The sequence below is a fragment of the Phascolarctos cinereus genome, unplaced genomic scaffold (assembly GCF_003287225.1).
Source record: "Phascolarctos cinereus isolate Bilbo 61053 unplaced genomic scaffold, phaCin_HiC Scaffold_1;HRSCAF=81, whole genome shotgun sequence".
Taxonomy (NCBI): Eukaryota; Metazoa; Chordata; class Mammalia; order Diprotodontia; family Phascolarctidae; genus Phascolarctos; species Phascolarctos cinereus.
In genome coordinates, this window is record NW_027555514.1 from 145,877,043 (window position 1) to 145,896,815 (window position 19,773).

General features: G+C 35.2%; 1 protein-coding gene across 5 annotated transcripts in view; it reads right to left on the reverse strand.

The window, feature by feature from the left end:
- The window catches only part of FAM185A (family with sequence similarity 185 member A), an 83,613-nt gene that overhangs the window by 18,831 nt on the left and 45,009 nt on the right, over positions 1–19,773 (reverse strand). For 3 of the 5 annotated variants that reach the window (XM_020984518.2, XM_020984517.2, XM_020984516.2), the window contains 2 exons: positions 15,011–15,106; positions 11,378–11,512 (listed from right to left, as the gene is read on the reverse strand). The exons of 1 other annotated variant lie outside the window; for it this stretch is intronic. In XM_020984518.2, coding sequence (XP_020840177.1) covers positions 11,378–11,512; positions 15,011–15,106 — 231 coding nt within the window. Of the gene's footprint in view, positions 1–5,980; positions 6,088–11,377; positions 11,513–15,010; positions 15,107–19,773 lie in introns of all 5 variants that reach the window. One more of the 5 variants, XR_013486557.1, reaches the window with a different exon arrangement.

Genomic DNA, 19,773 nt, shown 5'->3' on the forward strand with positions numbered 1-19,773 from the left:
TATTTTAAAAATCAAAGAGCTCTCTGGAAGAAAGATATGAAAAGAAGATTCACAGCTTAGAAAAAGAGGTATAAAAACTTGCTCAAAAAATAACTCTGTGATAATTAAAATTGAACAAGTAGAAGCAAATAACTCCATGAGGTATTTTATTTTTTTAATTTTTTTAAAAAATTACAGCAAAAACAACTGACCTGAAAAACAGATCAAAGAAAGTTTAACACTCAATGGAGTACCTGAAAACAATGACCAAAAAAAGACCCTACATATCATATTTCAAGATATCATAAAACTGCCCAGATCTAGAGCCAGAGGACAAAGCGGAAATTGAAAGAATCCCGCAGTCAACCTTCTGAAAGAAGCTTCAAAATTAAAACTCCCAGAAATATTATAGCCAAAATTCAGAGCACCAGGTAATGGAAAAAAATACAGCAAGTAAGACAGAAAAAAAGAATTCAAGTCCTAAGAAAGCACGGTCAGAATTACACGACTTAGCAGCCACCATTATAAAGTAGGACTATTTCTCTTAAAGAAGGGGTGAGGGGAAAAGAGAGGAAAAGTATAAGAAAATAGGATGAAATAGTACTCAAGGACAAGTTTATATCTATGCTCAAGTCAATAAAAGAGAAAGAGCAAATCAATGAATTGGCATGCAACTAAAAAAAACTAGAATACTAACAAATTTAAAAAACCCAAGTTAAAACAGCAAGATGAAAATCCTGAAAAAAAAAATCTTAAAACTTCAAAGGAGAGAACAAAACTGGAAGAAAAAGAAATCTACTGAATTAATAAATAAAACTAGACACTAGTTTTTTTGAAAGAACAAACAATAAAACATAAGTCATTAGCTAACAACTTTAAGAAAGAAAGAATAAAATCAAATTATCTGTAAAAAATATAAAAGGTGAATTCACAACCAATGAAGAAATAAAAATTATTAGGTGTTATTTTGTCAAACTACATGACAAGAAAATTGGCAATCTAAATAAAATGGATGGATATTTACATAAATATAAATTGCCCAGCTTAACACAACAGGAAAAAGAGTATTTAAATAACCCTATCTTGGAAAAAGAATTTGAATAATCCATAAATGAACTTCAAAGAAAAAATCCTCAGGACCAGATAGATTCAAAAATGAATTCTTCCAGATGTTTAAAAGAATAATGAATTCCAATACTATCAACTCTTTGGGGAAAAAAAAGGAAAATAAAAGGTTGTATCAATTATATGATACAAACATGCTCCTGATATATAAACTAGGGACTAATAAAAACAGAGAAAGAAGACCATAGATCAATAAATATCCCTAATGAATAATGATACAAAAATTACATATCACAGTCTGGATTTACACCAGGAAATCAGATCTGGTTTAATATTAGGAAAAATAGAAACATAGTTATATCAACAGATGCAGAAAAAGCTTTTGATAAGATGCAACACTTACTCCTGTTTAAAAAAAAACCCAACACTAACAAAGCATAGGAATAAAGGGAGCTTTTTGTCAAAGGATAAACAGTGTCTAAAACCAACAGTCATCATTGTCTGTAATACAGATAAGCAACAGGCCTTTCCGCTAAGATAAGGAGTAAAGCTACAATATTCATTATCCCCATTACGGTTCAAAACAGTGCTAGAAATGCTAGCTACAGCAATTAGACAAGAAAAAGAAACTGAAGCAATAAGCCTAGACAAAGAGGAAGCAAAATTATCACTTTTTATAGATGACATGATAGTTTACTGGGAACCAACTAAAAAAACTATTTGAAAAATTAACAACTTCAGTAAAGTTGCAGGATATAAAACAAACCCACACAAATTATCAGTATTTTTGTCTACTGTCAACAAAATCCACCAGGAAGAGATAAAAACAGAAATTTCATTTAAAAATAACTGAAAACAGTATAAAATACTTAGGAGTCTACTTGCCCTGACACGCCAGAATTGTATGAAAACAATTACAAAACACCCTTTTCACAAATAAAAACAGATCTAAAGAATTGGAGAAATATTAATTGCTCATGTATAGACCAAGCTAATGCAGTAAAAATGACAATACCACCTAAAATAACTTGTTCCATGCTATGCCAATCCAACTACCAAAGGATTACTTTAAAGAGCTTTAAAAAAAACAAAACCCTAGCATCTGGAGGAACAAAAGATCAAAAAGATCAGGGAAATTAATTTTTTAAAAAAGAGTAGGAAGGAAGGGAGCCTGTCATGACCAGATCTTAAATTATACTACAGAGCCACAATCACTGAAACAGTTTGGTACTGGGTAAGAAATAAGTTGATCACGAAACAGATTAGGCAGACAACATACAGAAGCAAACAAGCATAGCAGGCTAGTGTCTGACAAATCCAAAGATGTCAGTTATTGGGACAAGAACTCACTATTCAATAAAAACTATTAGGAAAACTAGAAAGCAATCTGGCAAAAACTAGGTATAGAGTCTATACTATGGACTAACATTTCACAGCATATACTAAGATGAGTTCCAAAGGGTGACATCATATAGAAATTAGAGGAGCATGGAAGAAATTACCTGTCAGATCTCGGGGAAGAGTTCACGACCAAACAAGAGATAGGTTCACAGGAGGTAAAGAGAGCAATTTTGACTACATAAAATTAAGAAGTTTTGCATAAACAAAACCAATGTAGCTAAAATTAGAAGAGTATTAGGAAAAAATCTTTGTAGCAAAATTCTCTGATAAAGGCCTCATTTTTAAGATATATAGGGAACTGAGTCAAATTTATAAGAATAAGAGCCATTCTCAGATTGAAAAGTAGTCAAAAGGTATTAATAGTCAGTTTTGAGAAGAAAAAAATTCAAGTTATCAATAACCAAATGACAAAATATTCTAAATCACTATTATTTAGAGAAATGCAAATTTCAACAACTTTGCCGTACCACTTCACATCCATTAGATTGACAATGTTTATAACACAGAAAAATGACAAGTGCTGGAAGGTCTGTGGGAAAAGAGGTACTTTAATGCACTTTTGGTGGAGCTGTGCATTTGTCCAGCCATTCTGAAAAGCAATGTGGAATTATGTTGTATTGAACTGTGCATATGCCAAGCAATACCACTACTAGGTCCATACCCCAAAGAGATCAAAGAAAAAGGAAAACTACTAGGAACAAAAATATTTATAGCAGCTTTTTCTGTGGTAGCGAAGAATTGGAAACTGAAAGGTTGTCCACAAATTTAGGAACCACCAAATAAGTTACGGTATATGAATATAATGGAATGTTATAGTGCTATAAGAAATAATGAAGGAGATAGTTTTAGAAAAATCTAGGAAGAATTGTATGAACTGATGCAAAGTGAAGTGAGCAGAACCAGGATTTATACAATAACAAAAGTATTGTAAAAACAAACAACTCTGAAAGATGTAGGAACTCTTATCAACATAGTATAACCAGCCACAGTTCCAGAGGACGCATATTGAAGCATGCAACCCACCTTCAGAGAGAGTCCACTTTGGACTCAAAGTACAGACTATAGAATACATTTTGGGCCATGGCTCATGTAGGAATTTGTTTTGCCTGATTATGTATATTTGTAATGGATTTTGGTTTTCCTTCTCAATGGGTAGAAGAGAGGAAAGAGGGAAGGACAGAATTTGGAACTGAAAATAAAGTGAAATTACATTAAAAAGCTATAAGGAGTTTATACCTGACTGGAGAAGCACCATGAACAACAGCGTTTCTGGGAAGCTGTGGTCACCTGAATGAATGCAGTGTCCTTACTCAATATCCTTGTTAGAGATCCTTCCTCTGTGGTGGAAAGGCACATCTCCTTTTGTTAAGTATAATTAAGCATGTTGTTTCATTCCAACATCAAACCTAAACTACTAGTGGTCTGGCCAGAATTAGGCCTTTCCTACAGCAGGCCTTCTACAACCTGGTCCAAATCTGCCTTTCAAACTTCATTTTCCTCTTTCTGGCCCGAAGTTTCTCATCTATATAATGAGGGGATTTGACTAGATGGCCTCAAAGGCCTAAATCTATTCAGTTCTGAACTACGATCCTATGACTGTATTCTTCTATACAACTCTTGGTTCCATAACAGTCTCTCAATTGTCCTTTGAATTCATGTGCAATTCCTGACTCTGTTTAGGCTATATTTTTGTGATAACTAAAAAGAGAAAAGAAGTGGGGACAAATGGGCAGGGGATAGAGAGTTTAAGAAAAAGATATTGTTGGGGGAAGAGTCTGAGGATTGGGGAGAATGGAGCTGACAATTAAATGAAAACAAACCAATCAAACTGTCTGTAACACAGAGAACATCAGAGAACTACTGGAATCATACAGTATCTATCCTAAGGCCACCGCCTATAGTGAAAAACTGAAAATTTTTATCTCCAACCCAGCAATAAAATGAGCAGTCAATCTTCTTGCAATGGTGTCATAAGCTCTAGTATTCATTTAAAAACAACTTAAAAGAAATTAACCAATATATCTGTTTAGTTTCTAACCCAAAGAACCCTTTTTTCTTGATATAGTTACTAAACTTTCCTTTTTGTGGCTAATGGAATATCTTTTCATGGCTGACAAAACCATATATATAAAACTTAGGGGAAAATGAAGCTTCAGCATACTCTAGACTAGTCATTTTCAGAGTTTGTCAAACCAAGACATTGGACTTTTTCCCATTTGTAGAGAAAGAGCTATCACTAGGTTTGAAAAAGTGCCATTCAGCAGGACTGAAGAGCATGTAGTCCTTCTTCCAAACTATGGTGTGATAAATTGCAAATCTAATCCATTTGTGTCCTATTCCTGCTAAAAATAACAGGCTTGGGAATTCCCAACTTAGTGGTTTTCATTTGTTCCAAAAAGATTTATTTTCATCTGTTTTATGTGTCCAATTTGGCTAAAATGAAAGGACCCCAGTGGTTCTGGCTTCTTACTATGTACCCCACTGGCTAGCTAGAAAAAAAGCAAACAAACAACATCTCTAAGCAAGCAAATGAGAAACTTTGAAGATGGACTTCACTCCACAGGCACTGCTGGCATTACAGTGTGGCTTCATGCAGTGCAATAGGGCTTCATGTCTGAATAGATGGCACTTGAACACATTGATCAATGGCATGACTTTCTTACCAGAAAGTTTTTACCATATGACTAAAAAATTCTATTTCTTCCCTAATTGGGATGCACCTCAATTGCTAACAAATTATCTATGGTCTATAAGCCATATGACTTGTAATAGCGGTTTCAGAAGGTGAATTCTTAGCCTGAGAGTTACACCTCAGATGTCATTTCCTTTTAAGTCTAAAACAACACACTATGCTTTTATAGATTACAGAATGGATTATGAGGGACAACAAACATCAAGAGAACCTAGAGAGCAGGAAATAAAATAACATTACAGGGCTGACACATAAAAATCCCTTTGGAAAGCTTGAGAAAATTGGTCCCCTTTAGGGACCAAATCTTACTGGCATGATTTCTTATGGGAATTATCAAGAACAAATCATGCTACAGATGCAATCCAGACTTCACAATATGGTTATTTCTGTTCTTTTCATCACAGGCACTGTGCAGGGGGCCCAGCTGACCTTAGTTACAATTACAACCCATATCTGAGCTACTCATTATTTCCAAAACAGAGATTTGGATCAGAAATCTCCATAGAGTAAAACAATCTGCCTTACTTTAGCTGTCATATGATCAAATCCACTTGATCTGTTATGCCTGAGGCCTTTTAGTTTTCAGATCAAAACTGTAAAATAAAACATAGAAATCTCTCCTTATCCCAAACATCAAACCTACCCATCAACTAGCTCCTTCCCAATGTCTACAGCTCTGCCAGAGATGAAGGAAGTGATAAAAGCGTTTCAGGTCAGATTGCGTTAACACTTTGAAAACTATTTCTCCTGTTTTTTGGGGGGTAAGCCACAAAGCCATGCATTCTTGGGGCCTGGCAAGTGGAAAGACTAGCACGTTACTAGTAGAAAATTTCAGACACTAACCAAGTCTTCAAGTTCCAGGATTCACATTCCATAGCCATGGGCAGAATCATCTTTACTCTACATTTGGGTCCTTTCTGTGACTCCTGGTTTGGAAAATACAGGACATCCTGGGAGGTTTAATAGCAACATAAACATAAAAAAAGGTTAATAGGTAATGACTACTATGCCTATGAAGGCTAATGACTATTAGCCTTCAAAATGACAAATTAGACTACATATAAAAGTCTATATGTTCGCCATCCGAGTAAAAAGTCATGAATTCATTCCTTCGTTGCCTGAACAAATACTTTTCTATTTAGGAATAAGTTCCTTTTTTGAAGAAGTCCACAATTTAGTAGTGAAGGAAAATAAGCAAACATAAATAACTATAACTGAAGATATTCTGTGATACCATAAGGAAGGTACAAAAGAGGGTGAGATTATTCCTAAGTGGAAAGATCAAAGAAAGCTTTATGGAAGCCCAGCCAACATGGCAGAGTAGGAAGAAACAGTATAGCCTAGCTGCCCCTTGCAACTACTGTGCAAAGATACAGAAAATATGCCAGACTAAATGCTGTTTAGTAAATCTAAGAAGAAAAAGTCAGTGAGCCATTTTTCCAGACTGTGTTGTGATAGACAGAGAGTTCTGTGGACTTTGGGATAGGGTCTAGCTGTGAGGGTTCTGAGCTGAGTCTTCTAGCAGGTGGATTGAATAAAATCCTATGGTTATGTACTGGTGCAAGAAGAGGTCCTATATCCAGCATAGGCCTGACACTATGCAGGAAGCAGGAACATGTATTAAGTGGGAGCTCAGTCACAGATACAGTGCAGAATGAGGAGGGGACCTGTGACCGAGAGTGGAGGAACAAGGCAATGAACTAGTGGAAGAACATGGGGCTGTGTATTGGGCAAGAGAAGAGAAGAAAAAAATACTACAAGTAGACAGAAATGATTTAATTATCAAGTAACCAGAGTCAGGATCATACATAATTAAGCAGCCATTGCTAAAAAGGAGTCAAGAGCTTGGAATGAACTATTCTAGAAGGCAAAAGATATAGGCTCACAACCAAGAATACCTTATCTTTTATTATAAGTATAATCTTATAGAAAAAAATACTGACTTAATGAAACTGAAGAATTATGAAGATTCCTTATGAAAAGACCAGAGCTAAACAGAAACTCTGAAATACAAACCCAGAGAAATATAACATAAAACCTCAAAAAATACAGAAAAGCAGAATCATTAAATATTTTTAATGGACTGCAATGCAATGAAATTACATTCAATAAAGGGCTGCTAAAGAAACAATTGAAAATTAGTTGGCAACTAAGTTAATCTTAAGGAACGGGTAGATCAAAGAACAAATCATAGAAATACTAATTCATTAAAGACAATGACAACAGTGAGAAAACACACCAAAAATTTCAGGATATAGCCAAAGTAAATTTTGAGTTCCAAATTCCTCCTTCACTCCCACTCTTCCCCTACCCACTGAGAAGGCAAGCAATATATCAATTAGTCATGTGAAATCATGCAAAACATATTTCTGTATTAGCCATATCATTTTTTTTAAAAGCAAAAAAATAAAATAAAAAATAATACTTTAATTTGCCCTCAGAGTTCATAAGTTCTCTCTATGGAGGTGGACAGCATTTTTTCCTGATCATGAGTCCTTTGGAATGGTCCTGAATCATTGTACTGATCAGAGTACTTACATGTTTCACAGCTGATAATCATTCCAATATTGCTATTAATTACTATGTAGAATGATTTCCTGGTTTGCTTACTTCACTTTGTAGCAGTTCATATAGGTCTTCCTCTATGCCCAAAGGGCTATAAAACTGTGCATACCCTTTGACCCAGCAATAGCACTTCTAGGGCTATATCCCAAAGAGATCATACAAATGGGAAAAGGACCCACATGTACAAAAATATTCATAGCAGCTCTTTTTGTGTTGGCAAAGAATTGGAAATTGAGAGCATGCCCATCAATTAGGGAATGGCTGAGCAAGTTGTGGTATATGAATGTAATGGAATACTATTGTGCTATAAGAAACGATGAACAGGCTGACTTTAGAAAAACCTGGAAAGACTTGAATGGTCTGATGCTGAGTGAAGTGAGCAGAACCAAGAGAATATTGTACACAGTAACAGCCATGACTAATATTGATAAACTTAACCCTTCTCAGCAATACAAGGATCTAAGACATCTCCAGAGGACTCGTGATGGAAAATGCTATCCATATCCAAAAAAAGAACTATGGAAGTTGAATCGCTATCATTTTTTTTCTCTTCTGTTGAGTTTTGTTTCTTCTTTCTAATGGTTCCTCCTATTGGTTTTAATTTTTACTTACAACTTCAGTAATGTGAAAATATGTTTAATAGGAATGTAAATGTATAGACCATATGAGATTGTGCACCATCAGGGAGGGTGGTGGGGAGGACGGGGGAGAAAAATTTTAAACTTGAAAGCATATGGAAGTGATTAATAAAATCTTTTAAAAAATAAACAATGGAAATAACATCAATAAAAAATCTGAATATGTAAAAAAAAACATATAGATCTCCCTATTTTTTCTGACACCATCCCCCTCATGATTTCTTAGAGCGTAACAGTACTCTATATCATAATCATATGCCACATCTTGTTCAGTCACCTCCCAAATGATGAGCATCTCCTTAATTTCCTCTTTGCCACCACAAAAAGAACTGTTATAAGTAGTTTTGTACATATAGGTCATTTTAAAAAATCTCTTTGGAGTACAGACATAGCAGTGGCAAAGTAGTTTTTAAGTGGAATTTTATATCTCAAAACCACTTAAAAATGCATTTCCCCATCTCACCCAGACTAGAAGTGCAGGAACTTCTCATAGATCTAACATCATTTTTGACTGGCACAGAAGCTTTAACCCAAGTCTAAATATGTTCATCATTTCATCAATAAAAGAGAAAAAGAAGAGGGCAACAAACTGGGTGTGCAACTAAAAATAACTAGAAAGTCAACAAGTTACAAAACTGCAATAAAAATCCTGATAATCAAAAAAAGGAGATAATTTTTTAAAAATCACTGATTTAATAAATAAAACTAGGAGCTTTTAAAAAATAAAATAGAAAACCCATTAATTTGATTTTCTTAAAAATAAGAGAAAAACCAAATGACCAGTATAATAAATTAAAAAGTATATTCTAAAAAAATGTTGAAGGAAATATAGTAATCACCAGAAACTATTTTGCCTGATTATATGTCAATAAAATTGACAATTTAAATGAAATGGTAAAGTACTGACAAAAATAAAATGCTCATATTAACAACAAGAAATAGAGGGCTTAGCCCAATCTCAGAAAAAGCAAGTGAACATTCCATAAATGAGATCACAAAGAAAAAAGCCCCAGGACAGATAAATTTACAAGCAAATTCTGTTAAACATTTACAGAGCAATTAATTTCAATATTACATAAGCTGTTTGAAAAGCCAGAAGAAGAAAAGGTCATGCCAAATTCCTTCTGTAATACAAATATAATTGATACCTAAACCAGGAAGAGTCAAGACAGAGAAAGAAAACTATAGGCCAAGATCCTTAATGAACATGGATGCAAAAACTTTAAATAAAATATTAGCAAAGAGACTACAGCAACATATCACAAAGATGATCCACTAAGGCCAAATTGGATTTATATCCATAATTCAGTGCTGATTCAACATTAGGAAATTTATCGACATAATGGGCCACATAAATAAGAACAACAAAAATCACATTATCATATGAAGAAATGCAGAAAAAGCTTCTGACAAGACGTAACACTCATTTCTGGGGAAAAAAATCTCACTAGAAAACATAAGGAATAAACAGATCTTTTCTTAAAGTGATAAGTAATATTTATCTAAAATCAAGAGCCAGCATCAGTACCAATTTAATATACAAGAGATCAAAGAAAAGATCAAAAGTACAAAAATATCTATAGCTGGTCTTTTTGTCACACTAAAGAATTGGAAACTAAGGGGGTGCCCATCAACTGGGTAACTGTTGAACAAATTATGTTACATGAATGAAATGGAATACCATAGTGCTGTTAAGAAATAACTGTTTCAAAGAAACCTGGGAAGATTTTTATGAAATGACAGAGTGAGGTAAGCAGAACCAGGAGAACAATTTATACAATGATAATATTTGCAAATGCAAAAAACTCTGAAAGACTTAAGAACTCTGATCAACAAAATGATAAGCCACAATTCCAGAGGACTCATAAGGAAACATTCTACACACCTCTTGACAGGGGAATGAATTCGGCATTCAGATTGAGACATATATTTTTTAGATGTGGTCGATGAAGGAATTAGCTTGGTCAAATCATGCATATTTGTTACAAGAGGTAAATATATCAGCTTTGCAATCTCTTCTTCTTCAAACCCAAGATATCAGATTATAAGTATTTTCTGCTGGATTCAATGTTCCTGAATTTCCAAAGAAACCAAGAGAGTCTGCCTAGTGAGACTTTAGTTGGACCTGAACTGACACAGAGCTTATTTTAACTGCTATTATATTTTCAGTTAGAACCAAATTATATACAGAGGCAATGTGGTACTGGATAGAGGGCCCAACTTTGCATCAGCAAGGCTTGTGTTCAAATTCTGTTTATGACATATACTGATGGTGTGATCATGAGTGAGATGCCTCTCTAAGAATAAAAGTAACAGATAAATTGTTAATATACATGAGTGGAGGGAGTTTCAAGTCCAAATTTTCTTGCTCTCCCACAATATATGAAATATTTTTCTATGTCTTTTGACATGTAATAACCCAATACAACCCAAACTTGATAATCTTTAGAAAATATCTCCAAATTTCTATTCATTATCTCATGGGTAAGAAGTGTTTCTCTTTGTGTTTGTGTGTGTGCACGCGCGTGTGTGTATGTGTGCATCATTTCATTTACTTCACTGTTTATGCCAGTAATGTTCTGGTAGGAGCTAAAAGAAAATATTGCCAACCAAAGGAGTCAAGACAGGTATAGTATAAACTTCTTACTTTTGTGCAAATGAATCTTCTGGATACAACATACACCAACAGTGATACAATGGTACAACCAACAAATCATTCTGATCCTACAGACTACTTTTGAGTCTTGAGTTTCAGCATGTATACTTAACTACTTTTTTTGGATTATTTCTGGGTCAGAACTAATTTTGTGAATGCAATCAAAGGAAAATCTTGGTCACATAATAAGCTCTCTATGGATAGTTTAATAATCCCCCAAATAAATTACCTGGATCATATTACATATAAGCATTAGAAAAAGGAAGCACTGGAAACTAGGATGTCACGTAGGAGGAAATTAGAAGCCATAAACTGTAGTCAAATGTATGATATTCGTATTTCAGCATGGACAATGACAATTCAAAAATGTAACTTTCTTACCATTGATTGTTATACCATTGTCTTTTGGAACTTCTTTCATTTCTTGTAAAGTGATTTCTGGATTCACATCAACTTTGCTCCCTGACAACTGCAAATGAGCTTTGAGAGAGGATGGGACTCTGATTGTAATAGACCCTGGAATGAATTAAAATACTAGGTTATCTGTGCAAACAATTAAAAACTAGAATGTTCAGACCCCAGCCTTTCCTCTACCCTGTTAATTTAACAAGGGAGTGTTTCCACTCCTTTAGCATTTTTCCCTCTCCACCTTTCCCCTACACATTTCCACTGTAATCTCTTTTCCTTGTCCCCAGCTGGATAGAGAATGCTCAAGGCAATTCTGTGAGCACATGGTATCCATGATGAGCTACCATTTCTTCTGTAAACAGCACTAGCCAACTCACAGTCCCAGGAGAAGATGCAGAGTCAGCAATTTACTTCATCTGCAGCTTGTAGTCAAGGACTGCTATTATTTCCACACTGATGTCAATTGAGTTTTATGAGTCATCTGTTGGGGGAAATTCTGTAGCCTGCACAACCCTGAGGCTGGCTCCATGAACCCATACACTATAGGACTCATGGCTTTAAAGGATTTATTCCAAATGTAACTAAAATAAACAGTTATACCATCATCCTGACTGCATATACACATTTAAAGTTCTGACACTGAGCATTTCTAGGTCATAGGATTCTAGACCTAGAGTTAGAAGAGACCTAAGAGGCTTCCCAGTCCAACCCTCTCATTTAACGAATGAGGAAACTGAGGCTCAGATAGGTGAAAGTGACTTTCCCACAGTCACCCAGGCAGAAAAGTATCAAAAATGGGATTTGAACTTAGGTCACATGGTTCCAGAACCAGTGAGCATCACATTTTACTACACAGTTCCCAAGATAACTTAAGAGAAAAATTTTCCTGTTGTGCAAGAATTTTTTTAATCTAAAAGAATCTCGAGAAAATATTTGGTGATGTAATAAGGTACCTTAGAAAAGTTTTATGTAAAAGGTTTCTTGTTTGAATAGTAAGGGACAATTATTCTTTTGGTTAGACTTCATTCAGTTTTTCAAATACCTGGAACAAAGGATAAAACCTTATTTTCTGTACAACCCTATATTCAAACTCCTGCTGAAAGAAATCAGAACAATTCTTTAGTTGGTTATGGAAGACTTTTCAAAACACTTTTAATGCTGGCTATACTATAAAACTCATCAGCTCATTCTTGTTTTGGCAGTTTTCTTATCAATATGTCACACACCAATCAACACATATAAGATGTTCTTATAAGAGCATCAATCACATCTTAATGAACCAAGATGATCAGGATGACATACAGAGTTGGTTTTGAAGATTAAGTTTTGAATGCATTTTTTTTAAAAAAGGTTCTAATTTCACATTTTCCATATAGTCAGGTTAATATCAGCCTTAGTTATACTTAAGTAATTCCACATCTGGTTAAGAGAAAACTAAAAATATTCTTTATTCCCCCCCTGAGAGTGAGGTCTGCAAATGACTGGCAACTGAAAATAACTGAACACAGAAATATATTTAGGGAGTTACTTTCATTTTTTTTTTATTCCAGAACCCTTTGTGGTTAGAAGATAATGCTGCTGGGATTCTTTAAAGCTTGGGGAAGATGAACCCACCCATGAGCAGGCAGGCAAAAACTGTAGCAAATAACCCATACGACGTGCAAAAAAAGTTATGATAAAATAATAGTCAAAACTCAAATGTGAATAAATACTGAATACTGCAAGATTCTTCCTTCCTAGGGAATATTAGGAGAGCAAATAGAAACACTTTTTCCTAGGAATTTTTTCCCAAAAAATAAAATCAGCAAGCAAAACAAAACACATAGGACTTCCATTTCTAAATATGCCAGAATCTTAAGTGGTCCAATGTTAATCAATAACCATTCTCCTTTAGCAAGAACCTTTAGGTTCCAAGCTTGGAATACCCCCTTTTGGTATATCCTTAACACATTAAAATTTTCTCCCACCTGGTAATCATTCATGGCTATTAATACCCACTCTTTGGTTTTGAAGAATTCAAAAAGGGAATTTAAAATGTCATCTTGTGACTTCTTACAAGGTAAGAGGGAACAAACAATCTTCACCTTTTTTTTTTCCCAAAAAGATGCACAAGGGGTTAAAGTGACTGGCGCTGCACCCTGGATAAGATAGTGGCAGAATTCGAATGGATTCCAGACATCCTTAGTCATCATTACACCACAAAGTTCTATATTGCTTTCTGCTATCTCCATCACAGATAATATTTCCATGTGGAATTCGTTAACAGAAATGAAGACCGAAAATTTTGATCTCATTTATCTTTGTGCTTCTGCCAATAACACAATCACAGTAGGAGAAAAGGCAGGATTGCAATCCTACTATGTTATGTCAGCAGGGAGGTTACTGGAACGAAACCAAATAATGATCAAATCAAGGTCCCAGTCAAAAGCAGGAGGGTCAACAATTATTTTTTTTCTCTTCCATTCTAACAGAAGAGGAAACTCATTCTAACATGAGAAGCAGTTTAGTCATTCTTATTTCTCTTTCTACTGAAAATGAGAGGCGACATGGTAAAAGAACACTGTAGTCAGAGGGAGCAAATCTGGGTTTGAGGTCTGATCTCTCTCTGACATGTGACCATGGACATCTCTCTTCATCACTTTAAGCCTTAGTTCCCTCACTTATAAAATAGAGATGCTAATACTTATATCACCTAATCCCAGGGCTACTTTGAGGACTGTAAACTACAGTCTTCAATATGTACAATGGTTCACCATTACTGCTATTTTTATTCTGATGTGAAGCAAGAAGAAATCGGATTCTAGCTCTGAGTCTGTATTGGTTTCTATTCTATTCTACTATTACTACATCTAGTCATTCCAAGGCTTAAAGCCTTGTTTTCATTAGATAATTAGTATAAAGGCTACTTCAGCAAACCAAAAGACTTGCAGAACAATTATGTCACCCAACCCATGTACCATCATGAAAACAGGAAAAAGAAGAGAACTCAAATGAATTCATGAAAATAATGACAATTTTTATGAGATTTGAGTGTGAGCTATTTACATTGAATTATTTTTGCTAGAAATCAAATTTTGAAATGTTCTATAAATGCTATTTCAAGAGACCAACCAGAAGATCACCAAAAAGGTCCCCGTGACAATAATATATTTTGTGAATCAGAAGCTAAAGCAATGTATTTTCCAAAATATTTAGTCCCTAATTTAAATTCTAAAAAACATGTTGGTGTTTTTTTTTAATCCTTCCAAGTTCCATCTGCTATATACTGGGAAAGCTCAAAAATGAAAAAAAAATTTAATTTCACATGATAATTATCTACTGAGGCAAGAGATCTGGAACATTTTTGTTTGTGGTGACAAACTGGGACTGGAGAGTGAAAAGGATGGTAAATGGTCTTCATGAAATAGTCCCCAAATCTAAATGCCTGAGGATACCTAGAATGGGGTGTGTGTGTGTGTGTGTGTGTGTGTGTGTGTGTGTATCTGCCAACATTAAATTGTATAAAATATATGGCTGTTACAGTATGGACAGGCCATTTGGGTTTTGAGTGTTTTATAAAGCTTTCTATACACTTTATGTCACAAGAAAATATTTCAATTTGCTAACCTTTCTGGGATTTCAAGTCCACATTCCCCATTTGGCTGACATAAACATCTACAGCACCCTCATATGTTGAAGCTTTTAGGTATCCATTTAATGAATCTGGAAAAAAGATTACAGGGGTAGAGATTTAGTAGTGATACATCATTTTGTTAGCAGAAGTAACATTTTAAATCTGAAGTGAAGGGAACTTTAGAAACAGGATCAGAAGTTTCTAAGGCTCATTCTAAAGGACATTGACCATTATTTCCTTCAACATTTCAACATTTCAACTTCTTCATAATAATTACTTTTACTAGATTCCTAGAAAACGTGTATGTGTTAAGATGACCCAATGACCATATTTACTTGGATAGTACTCCCACTAAGTTTTTAAGTAGTTAGCTAATCAGTCAGTCAGTAAACACTTAAGTCCCCACTATGTGCCAGGAACTGTGGTAAGCACTGAGGATACAAAAGGCCAAAGATGGTCTCTCACAATCTAATGGGAGAGACAAACATGCAAACTACATACAAAAAGACTACATACAGGAATAAATAGGAATTAAGAAAGATTGGGAACCCCCAATTGCCTCACAAAAAAAAAAAAAGAAAAGAAGAGAGATTGGGAGAGGCTTCTTATAGAAGGTGGGATTTAAGCTTAGACTTGAAGGAAGCCAGAGAATCCAGGAGGCAGGAATGAGGAGAGAGAGCATTCCAGATAGGGGGAAGTCTTGTGAAAAAGCCCAGAATCACGAGATGGATGATCTTGTGTAAGGAAATGCAAGCAGGCCCAGTAGACTGAAGAGTACATGAGATGGTACACCATGTAAGACTGGGAAGGTTAGGGGAAGTGAGTGGCTAGGTTATGAAGGGCTTTGAATGCCAGATAATTTTGTATTTGATCCTAGAAGTGATATGGAGCCAATGGAGTTTACTGAACAGGAACTGACATGATCAGGCCTAAGCTTCAGAATCTGGAATCTAAATCTAAAACCGTTACTTCAATAATTTTATGTCTCCTAAAAAGTGCAAGACTGCTTTAGTAAAAGTTTTGTGTGCCAACTGAGAGGTGGAAGGGAGTAATGGGGCCCCCAAAAGGTAAAAAATTTGAAAAGCAATTAAAAGTACTGTTCAAATTTAGGACTGGGAAGTTTTCATATTTTTGGTGCAGGGAAGAAAATCAGTAGCTACAAAAACCTAGTTTGCTGCCTGAATTCTTCCACAGAATACCCAACGTACAACCAACCTTACAGCCTCGGTTTAAGGGACACATAATTAGGACAGAAATATGAAGCAAGAAAAGAGCCTGTACTAACTAGTTTCCTTCTCCAAAACCAATGGCAAGAAACAACTGCACTTATTTAACCCCTTTTCATCCTTAGCAAGGACAAAGCATGTTATACTTAAGAAGCTTCTTCTGACAGAAACTATTGCTTCAACTATAGAGAAAGAAGGTGTTCATGAATGAAACATTTCCCTTGATATCCTCAAAATTGAAGGAGGAAGAGTCTACATAGTAAAGGAAAAAAATTGAGGAGATACAATAAATATTAGTCACAAATTCAGCAGATTTGTATTCCACAGCAAAGCTGTAACTGTAATTTCTCAAATAATCTAAAGTGACAGACTAGACTCTCTCCAGGAGAAACTTAAAGATGGCAACTTATTTCCTACACAGTTGGAAAATGTGAACATTTTGTCACCAGGATATTTTACATTCACTCATGACCTATGTAGATGGGAAATATGTCCTTTATTTGAATAAACTTATTTACTGCTTATGTGCCATAAGTCAAAACTAATGCTGAGAAGTTAAGCTTTTGGAGACAGGAGATGATGCTACTATACGTCATGAAGTACCAACTAGTTTTTAAAAACTTCTTTAATATGCCTGAAGAGGACATGCCAGTTAAAATGTAAAAGTGAACAGTCAATGTAGTTATGATTCCAGTCACCAAGCTTAAAGTATGATTTCTTATTTATTCTGAGGAAATAAAAGGAAAAACAAGATGTCTGTCTCACGAGTAACTCTTCTTTTTCTTCCTTTTTAAATAAGTAACAAACACCAGATTTTAACATCTGAACAGTTGTACTATAATAATGGCCCCTCAGAGACTGTCAGAGGAAACTAAATGACTTACTGTTGCAGAAAAAAAAATACACAATCAACGATATCCAGCAAAAGATAATCTTTAATTTTCATGTATTTTCTTTCATAAAGCTGATTCTAACAATTTTTCAAGAATCAAAGTAAAATGTTCATTTTCTGATGTTGCATTGAAGTAGCTAAGAAAGCAGAAATGGTTCTGATCTAGAAATATTCTCACCATAATTACTGGCTCACAAAATACAGAAAAATTCCATAGGCTTCAAGAGCAGCCTAGGGAGGAAACATGCATCAGAAGGTGATTAACACAGAGTGAACAGGAATCCTTTGTCCAGACAGTGGTTGTAACAAGCAGGCTCCCACAGAGAGCTTTTTGTCATTACAACATTGGCAAGAACTTTATATGTCTGACAGATATAATGGAGTTACGAATAGGGAAAATATATCAGTATCCAGCTAAAACCACCTGAAACCACAAAGATGAATTTAGCTGAAGTGCATCAGGGATGACTTCAAAATCTAACAATGAACTAACACTGGGAATATAAACTTGGTTAACAGCAGAGGAAAAAAAATAAAGGGCAAGACTAAGATCCAGGGGAAGAATGGGCTGCAAATTCAATTTAATTCAACAAACACTTATTAAACGCCTACTGTGTGCAAGTTACTATCCCAGAGTAACAAGGTATGGGAGAAGGCATATTCTAAATGCTGCCCCTATGACTTTGTGCTATTCTGCCTCCCTTAAATCCAATTCACCCATGACATCACTGGTCCTCTTTGAAAGCCAAGGATGAATGGCACCACCAGTTCTCTGCCAAGAACTTGCCTCCCACCACAGCCAGGCAGCAATAGCAGAATAAACAGATCAGTGAGGAATAGCTGTCAGAACTGTCTGCTTATCCTCTTTTCCATGGGGGCTAAGCAAGATGAGGCAATCCTAAATAAAATGTTATAACTGAACTGTTTTTGTGCTAGCTCCTATTTAAAGACAGAACATATGTTCTAACATTCCAGAGTTAACCTACCATTAAAAAATGGTATTCCACTGAAATGCAAATTCCTTGTGTAAGATATCTAACACTAGGTATCTCTATTTCCTTTCTTTTGACTCTCTTCTAAACCTTTTGCAATTGGAATTCCAATTTCACTCAACTGTTCTCCCCAAAGTTATAAGCTCTTAGTTGCCAAATCTAATGTACTCAATTATCATGCTTCTTGACCTCTCTGTAGCATTTAAAATAGCTGATCATGCTCTCCTCCTGGACACTCACTCTTCTGGATTTTCATGACACTTCTCTCATAGTTCTCCCATTTGGCTATTCCTTTGCAGTCTCTCGTTTCTTCATCTATGACACACCCACTAACCAAAGTGTACCCCAATGCTCTGTACTGAGTCATCTTCTCTTATCACTCTACACTATCTCACCTGGTGATCACATCAGCTCCAATGGTTTCAATTATCATCTCTGCAGATGACTAGCAGGGAGTTGATGATACCCAATATAAGTAAGGAAATAGTAAAAAAAAAAAAAGTACATAGCTGCCTTTTGATGAATTCAAGTCACCCAGCCCATATAAATTATATCATTGTATCCTGAAATAACTAGCAGATGTGATTGTTGAGCCACTGGAAAGATCATGGAAAAGAGCAAAGGTATGAAATTGGAAAAAAGTCAAATGTCATGATTTTCAGACAAAGGAAAGAGAACAGAGTGCCAACCATAGGCCAGTGAGATTTACTTCAGTTCCTAGGAACAATCTAGAACACATTATTAAAGAGATGGTTGGCAAATACCTAGAAAGGAAAGTAGGGACAACAAAGAGCCAAAATGGCTTCATCAAGAACAGGTCATGTCAGACTAACCTCATTTTCTTTAAAAGGTTTTTTTTTTAAAAGGATTACTCAAGTAGTAGATACATGGAATGCCGTGAATACAGTTTACCTATATTTGAGCAAATTTTTGATAAAATGTCTTGTGCTATTCTCATAATCTCAGAGGTATAGATTAGACAATAACATAATTAGATTCAGAACTGGTTGGATAGTTAGATTTAATAAGTGTTCACTGCCAACAATGGTAGGAGGTCTCTAGTGGAGTACTCCAGGGACTTGGCCCTGTGACACTTAACATTTTTATCAATGATTTGTGTAAAGGTATATCAAATTTTTAAGAAGACTAAAAAAATTTTTAAATTAAAAAAAAAATTAAAAATCAATTTCCTAATTTTAAAATGAGGGAGTCATGGATAGACAAGTGTTTAGAAAAAAATCTATTGAATTGTAGTAGCCAAAAACCTAATGTGATCTTGGCCTACATTAAGAGGGGGCACTGCTTCCAGGATCAGGAAGTCATAGACCAATGTATTCTATCTTCCTCAGATCTCATTTTAACTATTGTATTCAATTTCTCATATCACGGTTTCAAGAGGAAGGCAACTAGGATGGTTAAGGGCCTTAAGTCTATGTCACATAAGGATCAACTGAAGGAACCAGCAATGTTTTCAGCCTGAAAAGGGAAGAACCAAAGTGAGATATAATAGCTGTCCTCAAGCATTCAAAAGGCTGTCATGGGGCAGCTAGATGGCACAGTGGATAGAGCATCTGCCCTGGAGTCAGGAGGACCTGAGTTCAAATCTGGCCTCAGACACATATACTCACTACCTGTGTGACCCTGGG